At 44.1% G+C, this 21,693-nt stretch overlaps 1 protein-coding gene across 3 annotated transcripts in view; it reads right to left on the reverse strand.

Annotated features, from left to right (window-relative positions):
• Positions 1-1,824: 1,824 nt before the first annotated feature.
• Positions 1,825-21,693, reverse strand: part of LOC139366957 (SH3 domain-containing kinase-binding protein 1-like) — a 34,522-nt gene continuing 14,653 nt past the window's right edge. The window contains exons 4-19 of one of the 3 annotated variants that reach the window (XM_071104756.1): positions 21,439-21,545; positions 18,971-19,115; positions 18,005-18,078; positions 17,828-17,917; positions 13,968-14,037; positions 13,714-13,808; positions 7,067-7,168; positions 6,910-6,961; positions 5,363-5,440; positions 4,909-5,047; positions 4,753-4,823; positions 4,350-4,459; positions 4,130-4,276; positions 3,598-3,824; positions 3,465-3,528; positions 1,825-3,373 (exon numbers count right to left, since the gene is read on the reverse strand). In XM_071104756.1, the coding sequence (XP_070960857.1) occupies positions 3,335-3,373; positions 3,465-3,528; positions 3,598-3,824; positions 4,130-4,276; positions 4,350-4,459; positions 4,753-4,823; positions 4,909-5,047; positions 5,363-5,440; positions 6,910-6,961; positions 7,067-7,168; positions 13,714-13,808; positions 13,968-14,037; positions 17,828-17,917; positions 18,005-18,078; positions 18,971-19,115; positions 21,439-21,545 (1,610 nt within the window). In that variant the 3' untranslated portion in view covers positions 1,825-3,334. The remainder of the gene's footprint in view (positions 3,374-3,464; positions 3,529-3,597; positions 3,825-4,129; positions 4,277-4,349; positions 4,460-4,752; positions 4,824-4,908; positions 5,048-5,362; positions 5,441-6,909; positions 6,962-7,066; positions 7,169-13,713; positions 13,809-13,967; positions 14,038-17,827; positions 17,918-18,004; positions 18,079-18,970; positions 19,116-21,438; positions 21,546-21,693) is intronic. The other 2 variants (XM_071104757.1, XM_071104758.1) reach the window with 2 other exon arrangements.

A 21,693-nucleotide genomic window follows, 5' to 3' on the forward strand; every position in this document is an offset into this window, starting at 1 on the left:
ATTTTCCAAGCTGTTTAAAGGCACAGTCAACTTAGTGTATGTAAACTTCTGACCCACTGAAATTGTGACACAGTGAATTAAAAGTGAAATAATCTGTCTGTAAACAATTGTTTGAAAAATGATTTGTGTCATGCACAAAGTAGATTTCCTAACCGACTTGCCAAAACTATAGTTTGTTAACGATAAATTTGTGGAGTGGTTGAAAAATGTAACCTAAGTGTATGTAAACTTCCGACTTCATTTGTATGTTGATGCTAATATGATGTATAATATTCAATCATGTTTCTATATGATAACAATAGCGTAATATATTTAATATGCCATAAACATTTTTTTTTAAAGTTTCACAAATTAATTTTAATAAACTTAATCATTATGACACACCCTTCACTATTGTCTACATAACCTGGTTCAAGTATTCATGACATTACCCTGAGGAAGGCACAGTGATGCCGAATCATTGGTATATAAAATTGTTGGGAGTTTATATATGGAGCGTGCGACTTTCTTTATTTTGATAGTTTATAGTTTATTTGCCGTTAGTCAGCACCTCCACACAAAATAATTTTCTGGGTGTGCGCCAGCTCATGTTTTTTAATCTAGTATTACAAACTCAGTCAGGGACTGGTGAAAAATGTCAGTGAAGACACTTGCCAGTTGGTCAGTGCATGCTCGGAGTACATGTCCTGGTAATCCGTTTGGCCTGTTTAAAGGTCTTACTCAAATCGGATACGGAGAGCGTGATCACACAGCCATCCGGAACAGCTGGTGCTCTCATGCATATTTCAGTGTTACTTGCCTTGAAGCGAGCATAGAAGTAATTTAGCTCATCTGGTAGGTTTGTGTCACTGGGCAGCTCGCGGCTGTGCTTCCCTTTGTAGTCTGTAATAGTTTGCAAGCCCTTAGTACGATTCAATCTTAGTCCTGCATTGACGCTTTTCCTGTTTGATGGTTCGTTGGTGGGTATAGCGGGATTTCATATAAACTTCCAGGTTAGAGTCCCGCTCCTTGAAAGCGGCAGCTCTACCCTTTAACTCAGTGTGGATGTTGCCTGTAATGCATGGCTTCTGGTTGGGTATGTACGTATGGTCACTGTGGGGACGACGTCATCGATGCACTTATTGATGAAGCCAGTGACTGATTGGGTGTACTCAATGCCATCGGAGGAATCCCGGAACATATTCCAGTCCGTGATAGCAAAACAGTCCTGTAGCTTAGCATCTGACCATTTCTTATTGACCGAGTCACTGGTGCTTCCTGTTTAGTTTTTGCTTGTAAGCAGAAATCAGGAGGATAGAATTATGGACAGATTTGACAAATGGAGGGCAAGGGAGAGCTTTGTACGTGTCTCTGTGTATGGAGTTAAGGTGATCCAGAGTTTTTTCCCCCTCTGGTTGCACCTTTAACATACTGGTAGAGATTAGGTAGAACGGATTTAAGTTACCCTGCATTAAAGTCCCTGGCCACTAGCAGCGCCGCCTATGGATGAGTGTTTTCCTGTTTGCTTATGGCCGTATACAGCTCATTGAGTGCGGACTTAGTGCCAGCATCGGTCTGTTGGTGGTATGTAGACAGCTACGAAAAATATAGTTGTAAACTCTCTCTGTAAATAGTGTGATCTACAGCTTATCATGAGATACTCTACCTCAGGGGAGCAAAACATCAAGACTTCCTTAGATTTCATGCACCAGCTGTTGTTTACAAATATACATAGGTCGCAGCCCCTTGTCCTTCCAGAAGCCGCTGTTCTGTCCTGCTGAAAAAGCTTAAAACCCGCCAGCTTGTATGTTAATCATCGTCGTTCAGCCACGACTCAGTGAAACATAAGATATTACAGTTTTTAATGTCCTTTTGGTAGGATATACGTGCTCATAATGCGTCTATTTTATTATTGATTGATTGTACGTTGGCTAATGGGACCGATGGTAAAGGTAGTTGACCCTCTCTGCAACGGATCCTTACAAGGCACCAGGACCATCGTCCTCGATATCTCCGTCTTTTCCTCCTGCGAATGACGGGGATGAGGGCCCTGTCGGGCGTCCGAAGTAAATCCTTCCGGTCCGACTCGTTGAAGAGGAATACCTCCAGTACAGGGTGAGTAATCGCTGCCCTGATATCAAGAAGCTCTTTTCGGTCATAAGACACGGTGGCAGAAACATTATGTACAAAATAAGTCACAAATAACGCGAAAAAACATACACAATAGCACAATTGGTAACGGGATCGTAAACCGGCAGTCATCTCCTTCAGAGCCATATATAATCAACTGTCTGTCCTCTGATCTGACACCCCCAGACAGCCAAGCTGAGTTGTGTCCACCGCCTGAGGACATTCTTGAACTGTCGCATGCGATCTGCGTCTTTAATCAAAACAACATGCACACACTACCTGATGAGACAGAGATGGTAACCTACTTGTCTACAACACACACAGCAGTTTATACAAGCAAGAAAACGTCAGCTTGCATGTGTGTTGAGGAATGTGTGTGTGTCCAGCGCTCTGATGTTCAACCAGACTAATTATCTGAATCAACAGAGTAAAGAGCAGTGGAGGGGCACAGACACACACAAACACATGTGGGGTGGCAGGTAGTGGTTAGAGCGTTGGACTAGTAACCGAAAGGTCGCAAGATCGAATTCCCGAGCCGACAAGGTAAAAACCAGTCGTTCTACCCCTGAACAAGGCAGTTAACCCACTGTTCCTAAGCCATCAATGAAAATAAGAATTTGTTCTTAACTGACTTGCCCAGTTAAATAAAGGTCAAATTAAATGTGTGTGTATGTTTGGGTAGGTAAGGTAGCCTGAGACAGAGTAACTGATACTGTGGCTCTCCCTACCACAAGGGTGACAGGTTGGTTGAGGTTTTTTTATTTGATTAAAATCGGCACACATCCATAATCTTCATCTTTAGAACACTGGAATATAAAAGTCTGTTTCACTTTCCTGGAGATATGAAGTCCAGAAACTGTCTTTATGTCATCAGAAAGAAAGACATCTAAAACAGGAAGGAAGGCCACAGTGCGGGGTTGCCATAGAAACCTTGTATGCTCACACACACACACACTAACAGCAGGTGAAGGTGTTCCAGGTATTTTGAGTAGCGTGGTGTCAGAGTACTAGTGAGGCTATGCCCTTGATCCAGAACACTCCAATCAGATAGCAGGAAACAAAAAAATAAGCAAGCCATTTCAACACAAACAGACAAGAGGGGATTGGAATCGTCTGTCATTGATGTTGATTTCTGGCACAAACTAGTTCGTCTGAACTCTGCCCCGGGATGATGTAACACTCTGGCTCCAGCGTGAGGTGACGTCATCAACATGCGGGTGAAAAGTCATTTAAATAAACTCCTCTTAATCTTCTCCACCTCCATCTGAAAAAGACAAACACTAAATGTAATGTATAGCTAAGATGAAAAATGTAGCAGCGGTAAATGAATGTTGTTCAGCACTAGATGTGTTCACCTGCATAGTAAGGCGGAACCTCTTCTCCTCGTCCAGGTCACTGGACAACTGCTTCATCTCCTGCCTGGGACAAAGACACCAGTCACTCACACTATTAAACTAAACAAACAAACAAACAAACAAACACACACACCTGTGTTGGCTCTTCAGCAGTTCTACAGAGGCTCTCAGCTCTCTCAGTTGTCCCCTTAGCTCCTCCAGGGTGGGTGTCGGCCTGGGCTCAGGGGAGGGGCTTATACATGAAGAGGTGGGTTTTGCGTATGAAGGGGAGGGGCTTATAGGACGGAGGGCTAAGCCTTCTGTCGACGGTGGGTGAAGGACAGCAGGCTTGGGTGGCAGCACACCCTTACTGTCAGGTACCTGTGGGGTATGTCACAAATCAGGATTCATGAGTTAGCCAGCTAACTTACTTAAATGTTTGGAAATAACTTTTAAGGAACTTTTTAGGAAGATATGCTTGAAATGGGCATGGATTGATTCTATTGTTTCAACCAGCAACTCATACACAGGTCTAGGTTAATTAATAAACCAGAAATCCTTTTTATTTTTCGCAAGCCAACTTGATGGTCCGGGAATACACAAACACACACAGTATACTACACACAATATACTCTGATTCACTGCTAAAATGTAATTAAACACATTTAATATCAACAAATTCTTACAGTGATGGTGGGAAGTGCTTTCCTCTGAGAGACATCTACTGTTCTAGGACACAAGGAGTCCTGCAGCTCCTCCTTTTCTCTGTCCTTCCCCCTTCTCTGCTCCTCTACCGCAGGAGAGTCCAGCAGGTCAATACTGGACAGAGAAGACTGCGAGAGAGAAGAGGAGAGAGGTGTCACCCAGACATGTTAAAGAAAAGAGTGTGCGTGTGCGTACACTTACTGTGCTGATGATCAAGGAGCGTGGTCTGCGGATGAGGACTCTTGGTCGCATTGCAGTGGGATGGCTTAGTTTCTCTCTAGACAAGAATAGCGAGTCCAAATAAACCACATCTACACACAGACACACATTATATTGTCAATCCACAGTAACACATAACATAACATCTTACCAGAGAACAGACACAAACAAACACACAGTTCCCTGACCAATATGAAGCCTAGGGCAGCTAATTCCTCACATATGGACAGAGAGAGAGAGAGAGAGAGAACTGAGGATCTTCTTTCATATTCAAACCTCTCTGTCTCTTAAGTCAGCCAAGTCCCTACTCTGATTGGACTAGTGTCCTGTCACATAACTGTCAAACTGCCCCAGGTCTGCCCTTTGTCCTCTCAGTCAAACTCACCAATGTCTTTTGACATGTCAGAGGCAGGATCTGGAGTCACAGCCCCACCCTCAGACTTAGGGCTCTCACACCTGAACAGGCAGACCAGTTGACAACTTTAGTGTGTGTGTGTGTGTGTGTGTGTGTGTGTGTGTATGTGTATGTGTATGTACTGACGGTACAGAAGGAGGTCTCTCAGGTCTGTCTGGGCCTCGGGGAGGGAGGTGGGAGGAGCTTGTCTTTGGTGGGTGTTTTTTTTTTGGAGGGATGGACGGAAGGGCGGGCTTAGGGATCTCTCCAACCTTCACCTCCTCACCTACACACAAACACACACAAACACATACACGTATACGGACAGGATAAGTGGGGATGTCACATGCGCGCGCACACACACACACAGTGTAGAGGTGAGGTGTGAGCCAGCTGAAGAGGTGAAGAGTGTTAAGGCAGGCAGGCTGAATAGGGCCATATAGGGTAGTAGTCAGGCTGCAGCAAGCCGAAGCAGGCATTGTAGATGATTGTGGAATAGTGTAGTATAGTAATGGTAGTAGTAGTACCTCTGTTGTCATCAGATCTGTGAGGCAGAGTTAGTAGCTTTTTTTATAGTATTACTGTAGTAGTACTGTAGTACCTTTGTTGTCGTCAGGTGGTCTGTGAGGCATGTGTTCTGGGCGCTCCGGGGGTACCTTCCTGACCTCTGACTTTTTATCTACAGGTCACATAGGGGTCAGCGATCAACTGAGGGTGACATTATTGACACTCTTCCCTATAGATATCTCTATCTTTGGTTCTCTCCCTGTTTATTTATCACCATTTGGTTATATGCCTGTTTAATTACCACCATTGCTCCTAGTTTCTATCTCTCTCCCTTACACACACTAACACAAAACAGAGAAGAGCAGAGACCGAGATAGAGAGATGATTGAGACGAGCACAAAACGGTATCAGTGACAATGGGGGATTACCTGTGGAGAGGGGAGATGGGGCATTACCTGTGGAGAGAGGAGATGGCGGATTACCTGTGGAGAGAGGAGATGGGGGATTACCTGTGGAGAGAGGAGATGGGGCATTACCTGTGGAGAGGGGAGATGGGGGATTACCTGTGGAGAGAGGAGATGGGGCATTACCTGTGGAGAGAGGAGATGGGGCATTACCTGTGGAGAGAGGAGATGGGGGGATTACCTGTGGAGAGAGGAGATGGGGGGATTACCTGTGGAGAGAGGATATGGGGGGATTACCTGTGGAGAGAGGAGATGGGGGGATTACCTGTGGAGAGAGGAGATGGGGGATTACCTGTGGAGAGAGGAGATGGATGATTACCTGTGGAGAGAGGAGATGGAGGATTACCTGTGGAGAGAGGAGATGGAGGATTACCTGTGGAGAGAGGAGATGGAGGATTACCTGTGGAGAGAGGAGATGGAGGATTACCTGTGGAGAGAGGAGATGGGGCATTACCTGTGGAGAGAGGAGATGGGGCATTACCTGTGGAGAGAGGAGATGGCGGATTACCTGTGGAGAGAGGAGATGGGGGGATTACCTGTGGAGAGAGGAGATGGGGGGATTACCTGTGGAGAGAGGAGATGGGGGGATTACCTGTGGAGAGAGGAGATGGGGGGATTACCTGTGGAGAGAGGAGATGGGGGGATTACCTGTGGAGAGAGGAGATGGGGGGGATTACCTGTGGAGAGAGGAGATGGGGGGGATTACCTGTGGAGAGAGGAGATGGGGGGATTACCTGTGGAGAGAGGAGATGGGGGGATTACCTGTGGAGAGAGGAGATGGGGGGATTACCTGTGAAGAGAGGAGATGGGGGGATTACCTGTGGAGAGAGGAGATGGGGGGATTACCTGTGGAGAGAGGAGATGGGGGGGATTACCTGTGGAGAGAGGAGATGGGGGGGATTACCTGTGGAGAGAGGAGATGGGGGGATTACCTGTGGAGAGAGGAGATGGGGGGATTACCTGTGGAGAGAGGAGATGGGGGGACTACCTGTGGAGAGAGGAGATGGGGGATTACCTGTGGAGAGAGGAGATGGAGGATTACCTGTGGAGAGAGGAGATGGGGCATTACCTGTGGAGAGAGGAGATGGGGCATTACCTGTGGAGAGAGGAGATGGCGGATTACCTGTGGAGAGAGGAAATGGAGGTTTACCTGTGGAGAGAGGAGATGGAGGTTTACCTGTGGTGTGTTTACCCGAAGGGACGCTGGGGGGAGGCGGCTTCTTTGGTCTCTGCAAACGCACACAAAAAAACACTAAGTGATTTTGCTCTCATGGAATGTCATTCCTTGAACACCATATTAACAGTACAAATCAAATGATATTTGCGCGTCTTACCTCTTTCTCTACATCAGGTATTAACAGCTTGACAAAGTTATCAGGGAAGACTCCCTTTCTCCCCCCTATCTCCCCCATCCACCACCCCGTGTCAGCACAGTCCTACAACACACAGAATCCACATACACAGGTTAAACACGCTAGGCTTGGGCGGTATACCGTATAAACTCTATACCAGGGTATTTGGAAATAGCCATGGGATGGCTTTTCAATACCGTTGAAACTATTTCAATAATTTGAATATTTGTAGCTACTTTAAGTAAATACCTGCAGTCAACTTGTGCAATACATTAGGAGATAAAGCAGATCACATTCTTCATTTCACCTGTCACATTATCTTACATTAGGAAGCTTAACGTAGTGCCCCACAACAGTTGAGCCAGTCACGTGTTTGTGAGTCCAGCTGAGTATTGACAGGGGTCACGGTTTATATTGAAAGTCAACAGTGTTTTTGTTGCTACAATAGAGTGATCAGGGACGTGCAGCTATAGTTTCCCTTCACAGAAAATACATCAGTGCACCACATTCGGCAGAAAACAGCTTTATTGTCATCAGATGACTAGAGAAGTGCGATGCTAATTGGCTGGCAGCCACACAAGTAAATGAGTTTACAGTGAAAAAGCAAAAAATTATGCATGGCCATCATATTTCTAATGTTTATCATATAAAGAATGTAACCAGCTACATTTCCTAATGTTTCGCTTAAAGTTAATCTTGTATTTTACCGGAAAAAAATAGGCTGGCTACACCAAGAAAAGTACCAGAGAAAAGTAGTTCCACATCAGTCACAGCGCTGTCTGCTGATAGAATGCCAGTTCGTGAATTCTCATCCGAGTGGAGAAGCGCAACTGAAGCAAAATTAGAAATTACAATAAGAAGCAAGTTAGATCTGTGTTTACCAAACGCAGCAATATATTTCTTATGCATTTGATCTTTTTACTTTATTTTCATTTGCTCTCGTTAGCATATTTAGCTAGCAGCCTCCATGGAAATTCACCTTTAGTTGTGCTAACTTTGTTAGCATTCTGGTGAAAGATGCCCAATGGGTATTTTGGTGCCCCCTCGTGTACCAAACTGGTAATACAGTCAATTCCAACGTGAGAGAAGGACAGTCTGGATACAACCCAAGCACAATACACACCGGGGTTGGGGTCAATTAAAATGTCATTTGAAATTGCAATTACATTTTTGAATTCACTCATGAAGGGGAGCATTTATGTTGAATACAAAACAATCTTCCAGTTATGGAATTGTAATTGGACTGTTTGAATTTAATTGGAATTGTAATTGGACTGTTTGAATTTAATTGGAATTGTAAAAGCATTTCATCTTTGGAATTGAATGGGAATTGAATGGGCCCTATATGGATAGGGCCTAAATTGAAATGTTTCTTACAGAAGAAATATGAAAAGCATATGTATAAACATGGCGGAAATTGAAAGGGAAAAGTTAGGATATTATGGGATTATTATTATTATGATTTATTTTTCATTTTAGGGGAGGATCAGCTTAATATTGCGGAAAGATTGTTGCTTCCATCAATGTAATTGTCTGCATCATTTCCGATCGCCCATATATTTTTGGGGTAAATATATATGTCCATTTATATACACATATGCATACATATTCATACATATTCATACATATGCATACATATTCATACCTATATAGATATACATACTTTTTTTTTTAGAATATACCTTTATTATTCCCCACAAACCCTACCACCCTTCCCCCAATTGGAATAAACTAATAAACAATAACACTTAGGCTTCTACATTCGGTTTATACAGCTTATACACATTTTACAACTATCTATTTTACAGTAGTTATATTTTGTTGGTTTTTAGTCCTTCCTCTTTCTCTGATGTCCATCCAGTTTGATTTATATTTGTAACTGTGCTATTTCACAAAATGTATGAACCTATATACATTCTACAGACCCCGTATGTTTTACATTGGTTATCTTGTTATTAGTCCCACCCTTCAGCTCCATTCAACCCCTCCCATCTATCTCTTAACACCATCCATTTTGGATTTCTATTTGCCATATATTTTTCAACTGTGCTGTGATACTTCACAAACAAATTGAACCTTTCTATTCTCATAGCTTCTACAGATTGTTTTGGCTAAAATAATTATTATATCATTGATTGATTGACTATGACTTTTCAAATCACCCAGTATTGCTATCTGCAGCGTTAGTTCTAGGCAAATGTTGCAATTCTTCAACCATTCCTGTACCTGTGACCAAAAACGAGCTACATATGGACAAAACCAAAATAAATGATCTATTTTGCTAGGATTTTCGCATCACAACACTGAAGTGTAAGAGGCCTCCACTTTTTTTAAATGTACTGGATCTTTACATATACTACTTGGGTCCTGTTTCAGTAATAATGATTTTAAACATTCTTGTAGCGTGTCTGATAATCTACCATTTATATAATAGTGATTAAAACATGCTAATAATGGTCCTCTGAATATATCTCTTTTAACGGTTTGGTTTACGGTACTTCCACTGGTATGCCATCCAGCCCTGGAGTTTTCCCAGCCTTTAAAGGCTTTAATTACACCAAGAAGTTTTCCTCTGTAATTTGGCCTTCACATGAGTCTTTCTGTACAGATGTTCCTTTTACATTATTAATAGGAAAAAAATACATACAATTAGCTTCGGTTAGTAGAGATGGAGGAGACTGAAACGAAAACATATTCTTAAAGTACTTCTCTTCCTCTTTCAAAATATAATTTGGTGAATCTGGCATGTCATTTGTAACAAGTTTCAATAAAAACAATGTTGGTAGCATTTCTATATTGAAGATTGAAAAATATTTTTTCATCCAGTTCGCTTTATTTTTATAATATATTACACGGGATCTTTCTTGAATAAGTTCCTGCATTTCTTTTTGTTTATCCTCTAACTTATTCTGTGCCTCTATGGTACAGTTTTTATTGCTATCTAACTGTACTGTTAGTCCTTCAGTTTCCTTTGTTAATATGGACTCTTGATCTAAATTGCTATTGTTTTATAGATGAGTACTGAATTGCATGGCCTCTAAAGGCCCATTTAAAACAGTCCCATACAATAAGGGGATCTGCTGTACCTATGTTATGTTTGAAAAAGTCCGTTATAAATTCTTCTGTCCTAGTTCTAAACAATTTATCATCCAGTAGGCTTTGATTAAATTTCCAATATCCTCGCCCACGTGGAAATTCTGTAAGAGTAATATATATGCCAATTATGTGATGATCTGACCGCATTCTGTCCCCTATCAACACTTTTTAAACTTTTGGTGCCAGAGAGAATGACATAAGAAAGTAGTCAAGGCGACTAGCTTGATTAAGCCTCCACCATGTATATCTCACTAGGTAAGGGTATTTAAGTCTCCATATATCCACTAATTCCAATATATCCATGACATTCATGACTTCGCTAAGTGCCTGAGGGTGATAGTTTGTAGTGTGATTTCCTTAAGTGCCTGAGAGGGATAGTTTGTAGTGTGATTTCCTTTCTGGTCCATAGAGCTATTTAAGACCGTATTAAAATCTCCCACCATAATAATATAGTCTAGTGTTGCTTGTAGAGTTGATACATTCTTATATATATTTTCAAAGAAGCTTGGATCATCATTATTCGGACCGTATAGGTTAATAAGCCATATCTGTTTATTGTCCAATAACATATTTAAAATCATCCATCTACCTTGAGGATCTGTTTGAACTATTTGCACATTTGGATCAAAATGACTGTTATTTAAAACCATCACCCCTTTTGAATTTCTTTGCCCCTGGGAGAAATATACCCCCCCCCCCAAGTCCTTTTTCCACAAAACTTCATCTAAAATTGTTGAATGAGTTTCCTGTAAACAATAGATATTATATTCCTTCTCTTTTAGCCAGGTAAATACTGTCTTTTCTTATTATCTGCTAAACCATTACAATTGTAACTGGCTATACTTATTTCACCATTTACCATAATGAGACACAACTTTCAATTCTATTTGTCAAAATATATGTTTGTAAACGTACAATAAAAAGTAACATGATGATTGAGTGTCTATATAGCTGTACCATGATATTTGTATTGCTACTAAGTAAACCTCCAATTGGTCCCCACTAAAAGCCCTCCCCATCCCGAGTTGGGTTGTCATCCCAATGCCCGGTAGACCACCCCCGACCCCACAGTGCCATTTACAGAACAGTAGATCAACCGCCAAATGCATTTCCATCGCCCTCACCTCGATTTGTATTATATATAGCCATCAAAAAATATCTTTTTTTAAAATCCTGTTTCTTATTTTCCATAATTAGCTATTAATATTTGTAGTAATGTAGGCAATTTATGCAAATAATTACCTCTCACCAGTCTCACCATTACCAAAATTACATTATTACAAGCAATTATTATATTAGCGAACAATTATTGTGAATCATCCTATATTGTCCCTAACATCTTTCACTCCTTCGCAACAGTTGTGGGACACACACACACACACACACACACACACACACACACACACACACACACACACACACACACACACACACACACACACACACACACACACACACACACACACACACACACACACACACACACACACACACACACACACACACACACACACACACTCAACCCTTTCCCCCCACACAACCATAGGCTCACATTCTCAACAGTTCCACCATCCCAGAGCCCTGCAAGACTGTGCAGAAATGGGGAGATTTTATGAACCATTGTCATGTCCTAGATGATGGGAGGTCAAATGTACCCCTTTCCCTGAAACACGGTCCCCCGTATTGACCATAATTCCCAAGCATCTCCATGCAGTCAGACTTTTGATTTTGTACCACCAGGGCCATAATAATATACCCCCTCTCTGAATGTCCGAGTGTGACCCCCTCCCCATGGGTTACTGCAGCTAGTGTTGCCAGCACTGCCACTGCCTGGGTGGGGGCACCCCACCGGAATCCCCACCAGCTAGGTACAAGGTCGTCAAGGTTCTCATTAGCAGCTTTGAGAATTTCCTTGTATAGTATGCTCTCCCTTTAGGGGGCTTTGGCTTTGCAGGACCAACCCAGCCAAGCAGCCTCAGAATCTTTAGGGAGCAGTGCTGCTCTCGGTCTCTGACCACATTTTGGCTGTATACATACCGCTTACAGCAGGCCCATAAAACAGTTAGGGACTTGTCCTTAGTATCTGGGTCATTCAGGTGGGTGTCTAGGGTATAGGGTTGTGGACCGTTCCATCAATATAGGATCATAAATAAATAAATAAGACGTAGAATTCATTCTAAAAGTATATCCATCATCTGAACAACATTGAAAGCTCCCTCACACCCACTGCTCACAGAAATACATTGGTTCTGGGATATGCAACCATTACCTTTCTCACTCAATGCCACACTTCCCCAAACATAACACAATAACACACACTCCCCCATCCACACATACTGTGCCTTCTGTTTACTGAGCTTTTATCTTCACTATGTTGAATTAGTGCTTTTGTGTTCCAGTTAGTTATATTTCAAGATGTATAGAAAAGCTATATTTGTTATTGTATTATTTCAATCCATAATCGGGATAGAATTGTGTTTCATTATTTTCCTCGTCTATAAGAACTTTGTCATTTTAAAAATATCCATGGAGTAGTCTTTGTGTCTCTGAACAACTGGTTATCAATATATAGTTTATTGACGACGAAAGCTACTCGTTTCCTTTTAATCTAGTTTCCTTGACAATTGGATACAGAACTTTACGCCGTTCTGCAATGTCCTTCAGGAACTGGTCATTCAGGTGAGGACACAACAGTTCACCTGACAAGACTGAATCCAAACATTACACTGTTGACTGTGTGATCATTTTACATTTACTGGACTTTTTGCTGCATTTGTTGATAAAGAAATCTGAAAATGTTCTGGATATATTTGGGGTAGGTGCGATCTGGGTCAGGTGGGCATCACTTGAAGGTCTGTTCTATTGCCAACATGACTAGCTAAGTTATAAAATACAATATGAGATGGAATAGTCTTTGGTGTGTATAGAAAGGTGTGTATTCGGGTCCGTATAGGCTCCTCCTGTTCAGGACTCACAGGTGTTTGACTTGCTTGTATGACATCAAAGCGGTATTTATTATAATCCTCAACGTCTCATCTTTCAAAATATATAGTCCTTTTTCATTTACATAATTTCCCTCAGACCAAAAATGTGCAAAGGTTGCCCAGTTAGCAGGAGGGATGGGAGCAACTTCTTGGCGTGCGGTGCTCAAGTTCAAAACGGCTGTCAGTCAAAATCCACACAGCGCTGTGAACGGAAGAGCCAGAGCTCTGACATCATGTATAGCATGTTACTGTATAGCCACAGTGTTCCAACTTAGGTGCTTATTAGTGCCCAAATCTGCCATTTTCAACCCGTATACGGGTAAGAGTAGAAAGAGCTACTTGAATTGGAATTCAATATTTATACATCTCCCCGTTATTGGATTTAATGCACTTCAAATAAAGAATTTACTCCAGAATTTGAATTAAATGGAATTTGGAATTTACAGGTAGAGGGAATTTAAATGGAATTGAATTTGTGGAATTAACCCCAAACCTGACACACACATGCACAACCGCATGCATGGACACTCAGAGGTTAGACACACACACCCTGTTGATTATGGTGACAATCTCTCCCTCTTTCATTGACAGCTCATCTTCGTTATGGGCGTCGTACGGGAAGATGACCTTACACAGCTCACGGCCTGGGAACCAATCAAAATACAGACACTCACGTTGAATCCCAAAACTCAGGTATATTAAAGTAAATCAAGAGACTAAGCAGGTGTGAATCTTTATCTTATTCTAGGTGTGAAACAGGAAGTGAGAGACTGTCTAGAAGAACCCAGGCCCCTCCCTCTCACCTTTCACCATGCGTTCAGGTTCTGCCTTCATGGTTTCCAGGGAAACAGAGGGTGATTTCCTAACCTGTGTCTAGAGGAGAAGAGGGAAACACACAGGAAACTACATTCCCAGAATACTCCATTTGCGATCAATTCCGGACAGACTGGGCTCTGTCTGTCACACACACACACACAGAGCCCGGTCTGTTTCAAACACACACACTTCTCTGTTTCACACTCAGAAGAACATCCCAACTCCTCTCCCCCTTTCTCTCCCCCCTGCCTCTCTCTCCCCCTCCCTCCCTCCCTCCAGTCCCAGTTCCCTCTCCCTCCACAACTTCCTACCTCTCTCTCTGCAAAATATCGTACACACAACAGCAAACGCACACACAGCCTGACACGTACCCAAACTCTCACACACACACACACACACAAAATTGATTATCACACGCATACACACGCTGACACTGTTTAATATACTCATACACAACAAACACTACACAAGACATACCCTAAACCAAACATGACCCTGCCATCATCCACACAGTTCCGTTATAAATCAGACTCCATTGTAATACAACGAGTGTGTGACAAGTGAAAAGGAGAGAGAACAAAGTGAAGAGAGAAAGAGAGACAGAAGGAGAGAGAGTAAAGTGAATAGAGTGGGGGGGGGAGAGAGAGAGAGAACAAAGTGAAGAGAGAGAGAAAAGGAGAGAGAACAAAGTGAAGAGAGAGAGAAAGAGAGTGAGCGAGAGAGCGAGAGAGAAAAGGAGAGAGAACAAAGTGACAAGAGAGAGCAAATTGAAAAGAGAGGGAGGGAGAGAGAGAACTAAGTGAAGAGAAAGAGAGAACAAAGTGAAGTGAAGAGAGAGAGAGAACAAAGTGAAGTGAAGAGAGAGAGAGAACAAAGTGAAGAGAAAGAGAGAACAAAGTGAAGTGAAGAGAGAGAGAGAACAAAGTGAAGTGAAGAGAGAGAGAGAACAAAGTGAAGTGAAGAGAGAGAGAGAACAAAGTGAAGTGAAGAGAGAGAGAGAACAAAGTGAAGAGAAGAGAAAGAGAGAACAAAGTGAAGAGAGAGAGAGAACAAAGTGAAGTGAAGAGAGAGAGAGAACAAAGTGAAGTGAAGAGAGAGAGAACAAAGTGAAGTGAAGAGAGCGAGAGAGAGAGAGAGAGAGAGAACAAAGTGAAGAGAGAGAGAGAACAAAGTGAAGAGAGAGAGAGAACAAAGTGAAGTGAGAGAGAGAACAAAGTGAAGTGAGGGAGAGAGAGAGAACAAAGTGAAGTGAGAGAGAGAGAGAGAGAACAAAGTGAAGTGAAGAGAGAGAGAGAACAAAGTGAAGAGAGAGAGAGAGAACAAAGTGAAGTGAGAGAGAGAGAACAAAGTGAAGTGAGAGAGAGAGAGAGAACAAAGTGAAGTGAGAGAGAGAGAGAACAAAGTGAAGTGAGAGAGAGAGAGAACAAAGTGAAGTGAGAGAGAGAGAGAACAAAGTGAAGTGAGAGAGAGAGAGAGAGAGAGAGAGAGAGAGAACAAAGTGAAGTGAGAGAGTGTGAGAGAGAGAGAACAAAGTGAAGTGAGAGAGAGAGAGAGAGAGAACAAAGTGAAGTGAGAGAGAGAGAGAACAAAGTGAAGTGAGAGAGAGAACAAAGTGAGAGAGAAAACAAAGTAAGAGAGAGAGAGAGAACAAAGTGAGAGAGAGAACAAAGTGAGAGAGAGAGAGAGAACAAAGTGAGAGAGAGAGAACAAAGTGAAGTGAGAGAGAACAAAGTGAAGTGAGAGAGAACAAAGTGAAGTGAGAGAGAGAACAAAGTGAGAGAGAGAGAGAACAAAGTGAAGTGAGAGAGAACAAAGTGAAGTGATAGAGAACAAAGTGAAGTGAGAGAGAACAAAGTGAAGTGAGAGAGAACAAAGTGAAGTGAGAGAGAGAACAAAGTGAGAGAGAGAGAGAACAAAGTGAGAGAGAGAGAGAACAAAGTGAGAGAGAGAGAGAACAAAGTGAGAGAGAGAGAACAAAGTGAAGTGAGAGAGGGAGAACAAAGTGAAGTGAGAGAACAAAGTGAAGAGAGAGAACAAAGTGAAGTGAGAGAGAGAGAGAGAAAAGTGAAGTGAGAGAGAGAGAGAGAACAAAGTGAAGTGAGAGAGTGAGAGAGAGAGAGAGAGAACAAAGTGAAGTGAGAGAGAGAGAGAGAACAAAGTGAAGTGAGAGAGAGAGAGAGAACAAAGTGAAGTGAGAGAGAGAGAGAGAACAAAGTGAAGTGAGAGAGAGAGAGAGAACAAAGTGAAGTGAGAGAGAGAGAGAGAACAAAGTGAAGTGAGAGAGAGAACAAAGTGAGAGAGAACAAAGTGAGAGAGAGAGAGAGAACAAAGTGAGAGAGAGAGAGAACAAAGTGAAGTGAGAGAGAACAACGTGAAGTGAGAGAGAACAAAGTGAAGTGAGAGAGAACAAAGTGAAGTGAGAGAGAACAAAGTGAAGTGAGAGAGAACAAAGTGAAGTGAGAGAGAACAAAGTGAAGTGGGAGAGAACAAAGTGAAGTGTGAGAGAGAACAAAGTGAGAGAGAGAGAGAACAAAGTGAAGTGAGAGAGGGAGAACAAAGTGAAGTGAGAGAACAAAGTGAAGAGAGAGAACAAAGTGAAGAGAGAGAACAAAGTGAAGAGATAGAGAGAGAGGACAAAGTGAAGAGAGAGAGGGAGAAAAAAGGAGAGAGAACAAAGTGGAGAGGGAGAGAAGTGAAGAGAGAGCGAGAGAACAAACTGAAGAGAGAAAGAGAGAGAGAGAGAGAGAGGAGAGAACAAAGTGAAGAGAGAGAGAGAGCAAAGTGAAGAGAGGGAGAGAGAACAAAGTGAGAAAGAGAGAGAGCGAGAGAACAAAGTGAAGAGAGAGAGAAAAGGAGAGATGTAGGCTTGTCTTACCCTAGTCCTGTGGTTCTAGACACAGCCCTGCTATATCAGCCCTGCCAGCCACAGTGACTCAGTGTGTGTGTCTGTGTGTGTGTGTGTGTGTGTGTACATGTAGGTAAAAACCTCTACTGCCTCTCCCTCCCTCCCTCCCTCCCTCCCTCCCTCCATTACTCCCTGTAGAGCGCTCTCACATGCCTTCATCATTGAACGGTGTGTGTGATATAATACGAGGTACTTCCTGAAACTGAAAGACAGGAAGAGGAGGAGCCTGGAATGGACTTCCTTCCTCCCATTTACACGTAAACACTGACATCGTGTTTACGTGTAACTTGCCGTGCAGCGTTTCCCAAACTCGGTCCTTGGGACCCCAAGGGGTGCACGTTTTGGTTTTTGCCCTAACACTACACAGCTGATTCAAATGATCAAAGCTTGATGATTAGTTGATTATTTGAATCAGCTGTGTAGTGCTAGGGGGAAAACTAAATGTACACCTTTGTGGTTCCAAGGACCGAGTTTGGGAAATTATTTTGTAGTGTATTTCAGGGTTAAAAAGGCTTCCAAACATTTGTGATTTTCCCTTTAAAAATGTCAGACATGATTTACCCTAAAGAAAAATGTCCATGAATTATAATCCATATAATAATTCACATTTCCTGCTGCTGAACAATTATTTTCATGCTTTAGCAAACTATCTCAAATTAAAATCCTACATCTGTATGCACCATTCAAGGGATAGTTCAGGCAGAATCTATATTTGGGTTGTGTCTGAAGGCCCATAGTGACAGAATCCACAATAGTCCATTGTTTCCTTCTGCCATAGCTAGGAGCTTACATAATTAGGATAATCTAAATTCATAAATTTAAACAGCTGGACTATTGTGGATTCTGTCACTATGGGCCTTCAGACAACTCAAGGTAAGGGTTATTCCACCCAAATATAGATTCTGCCTGAACTATCCCTTTAAGTTTGTGTGCGTGCATCACCTTCTCTCCCTCCGTGTCCATGTCTCCAGATGCAGGTCTCAGTCTGATGGGCTGGTCTTTAAAGATGTCACCGAACCCAAACCCTCGAACCTGGAGACACACGTTACCACCACTATAGTTACCACGACAATACTGTTCTACACTTATCATGAAACTGTTATTAAACTACACACACACCTTCTTGGGTTGAATCTCTCCACTGTCAGAGCGACTCTCTCCTCCGTCACTCTCGCTGCCTGGACTGTCTTTACCTACACACACACACACACACACACACACACACACACAATTACTATTTATGCTAACAATTGATTAGAAACCATGTTGAGTTCAGCAGAATCATGTAACAATGTTCTTTAATTCTGTTACATCATATGAATATTGATCTGCCATTTCATGCATATAAAAAACATTTGATCAGTAACCAGGTTTCCGTTCAACCTTTTTATGTGTGTAAAAGTACACGTTGGATAAAAATATGTCACGACAGGCCTGACGGAAAACTTTCCAAATGTCAACTAAACTAAATCCACTAGACAAGGTGGTGAAATGAATTATACGCATTGATATAACAACCATCATATAGAAGTCAGCTTGGAGTCCTGCGATGGATGACATGTTGTGTGGTCCTCCCACTACGACTCGTCGGGAAACCATGCAGTTTATTAGACTACAGATGAAATACGTTATGATGAATTTCGCAGGGTGGTGAAAGTGCACGGTAATGAGCTTGAGGGTCTTATTCTGGTGACATGATTGATGCTTGACTGCCATTTGACAAATAGAAATCCATAATCATCTCATCATGTAGACTAGACAACCCTCACAGTCTGCCCGCACTGTATCTGCGAGCTGTTGGCTGGAGTAGAGTTGAAAATGCGATAGAAACACATTGAATTTAAGAATTTTTATTCGGTATGTGAAAATATAAGGCAAAAAGTAAATGTTGTGTGCACTACCTCATCACGCACTGATTTTTATCCGTAACATGTCTCTTGGTGGAAACACACCACTGGTGGGAAAATGCATATTTACTTTATGCAGATTTTAGAATATTTGCATGAAAATCTGTTACCAATTGGATGGAAACCTAGTTAGTGATGGTTTGTGCATGTGCATGGCTATGATGAGTGTGTGACTCACTGGTCTTGTTGCTGCGTAGCTCCTCTTGTGATGATCTAGTGGATGTGTCTAGTGAAGGGGGCGTGTCCTCCAGCTCTATGGTGAAGTTGGAGGGAAACATCCCTGTCTTACCGTTCAGACTGCCTTGCCACCAGCCCTCCTCCACCTGAACACATGAAACATCCCTGTCATACCGTTCAGACTGCCCTCCCACCAGCCCTCCTCCACCTGAACACATGAAACATCCCTGTCATACCGTTCAGACTGCCAAGCCACCAGCCCTCCTCCACCTGAACACATGAAACATCCCTGTCATACTGTTCAGACTGCCCTCCCACCAGCCCTCCTCCACCTGAACACATGGAACATCTCTGTCATACCATTCAGACTGCCCTCCCACCAGCCCTCCTCCACCTGAACACATGAAACATCCCTGTCATACCATTCAGACTGCCCTCCCACCAGCCCTCCTCCACCTGAACACATGAAACATCCCTGTCATACTGTTCAGACTGCCCTCCCACCAGCCCTCCTCCACCTGAACACATGAAACATCCCTGTCATACCGTTCAGACTGCCCTCCCACCAGCCCTCCTCCACCTGAACACATGAAACATCTCTGTCATACCATTCAGACTGCCCTACCACCAGCCCTCCTCCACCTGAACACATGAAACATCCCTGTCATACCGTTCAGACTGCCCTCCCACCAGCCCTCCTCCACCTGAACACACAAGTCAATATTGTAATGCATCAGGAAGGGAGAGTGAAGTTGTCTGAAGATGAAAATTGAAAGCACAAGGTTCTGGTCGGGAGCCCTGCATGTTCTCCATGGTGTAAGACAGCTAGCTCCCGTGGAGGAGCTAATATACATGACTGTGAACACAGGGTCACTGCAGTATTATAATGTGGTTTAACAGATCTGTCATGTGGCCACCAGAGGGGGAAGTTACTACAGTAAAGAAAAAGTTGAAAACGACACACACCCAAACACACAGTGAGCCTCCCCTCTCACCTCCCCCAGTATGTCAGCCTCCCTGCTCACCTCCCCCAGTATTTCAGCCTCCCTGCTCACCTCCCCCAGTATGTCAGCCTCCCTGCTCACCTCCCCCAGTATGTCAGCCTCCCCTCCCCCAGTATGTCAGCCCCCCCTCTCACCTCCCCCAGTATGTCAGCCTCCCCTCTCACCTCCCCCTGTGTCAGCCTCCCCTCTCACCTCCCCCAGTATGTCAGCCCCCCCTCTCACCTCCCCCAGTATGTCAGCCCCCCCTCTCACCTCCTCCTGTGTGTCAGCCTCCCCGCTCACCTCCCCCAGTATGTCAGCCTCCCCTCTCAACTCCCCCAGTATGTCAGCCCTCCCCTCTCATCTACCCCAGTGTGTCAGCATCCCCTCTCACCTCCCCCTGTGTGTCAGCCTCCACTCTCAACTCCCCCTGTATGTCAGCCTCCCCGCTCACCTCCCCCTGTGTGTCAGCCTCCCCTCTCACCTCCCCCAGTATGTCAGCCTCCCCGCTCACCTCCCCCTGTATGTCAGCCTCCCCGCTCACCTCCCCCAGTGTGTCAGCCTCCCCTCTCACCTCCCCCAGTGTGTCAGCCTCCCCTCTCACTTCCCCCAGTATGTCAGCCTCCCCTCTCACCTCACCCAGTATGTCAGCCTCCCCTCTCACCTCCCCCAGTATGTCAGCCTCCCCTCTCACCTCCCCCAGTATGTCAGCCTCCCCTCTCACCTCCCCGTGTCAGCCTCCCCTCTCCCCTCCCCCTGTATGTCAGCCTCCCCGCTCACCTCCCCCAGTATGTCAGCCTCCCCTCCCCCTGTATGTCAGCCTCACCTCCCCCTGTATGTCAGCCTCCCCTCTCATCTCCCCCAGTATGTCAGCCTCCCCTCTCACCTCCCCCAGTATGTCAGCCACCCCTCTCACCTTCCTCAGTATGTCAGCCTCCCCTCTCACCTCCCCCAGTATGTCAGCCTCCCCTCTCACCTCCCCCAGTATGTCAGCCTCCCCTCTCACCTCCCCCAGTATGTCAGCCTCCCCTCTCACCTCCCCCAGTATGTCAGCCTCCCCTCTCACCTCCCCCAGTATGTCAGCCTCCCCTCTCACCTCCCCCAGTATGTCAGCCTCCCCTCTCACCTCCCCCAGTATGTCAGCCTCCCCTCTCACCTCCCCCAGTATGTCAGCCCCCCCTCTCACCTCCCCCAGTATGTCAGCCCCCCCTCTCACCTCCCCCAGTATGTCAGCCTCCCCTCTCACCTTCCTCAGTATGTCAGCCTCCCCTCTCACCTCCCCCAGTATGTCAGCCTCCCCTCTCACCTCCCCCAGTATGTCAGCCTCCCCTCTCACCTCCCCCAGTATGTCAGCCTCCCCTCTCACCTCCCCCAGTATGTCAGCCTCCCCTCTCACCTCCCCCAGTATGTCAGCCTCCCCTCTCACCTCCCCCAGTATGTCAGCCCCCCCTCTCACCTCCCCCAGTATGTCAGCCCCCCCTCTCACCTCCCCCAGTATGTGGATGACATCTCCTATCTTCAGCTCTAACTCATCCTCGTTCTGGGGAACATAGCTGAAAGAAGCCTTACACCTCCTCTGGGGGGTCTGATCTCCTGGAACACACACACACACACACACACACACGTATATTATTTAACTATTTATTATGTTCACAAATATTATTTGTTGCCCACTGCACACGTACTAACATTATAAATACATATATATACACACACACTACCGGTCAAAAGTTTTAGAACA

This window comes from Oncorhynchus clarkii, chromosome 15 (genome assembly GCF_045791955.1).
Source record: "Oncorhynchus clarkii lewisi isolate Uvic-CL-2024 chromosome 15, UVic_Ocla_1.0, whole genome shotgun sequence".
NCBI classification, from domain to species: domain Eukaryota; kingdom Metazoa; phylum Chordata; class Actinopteri; order Salmoniformes; family Salmonidae; genus Oncorhynchus; species Oncorhynchus clarkii.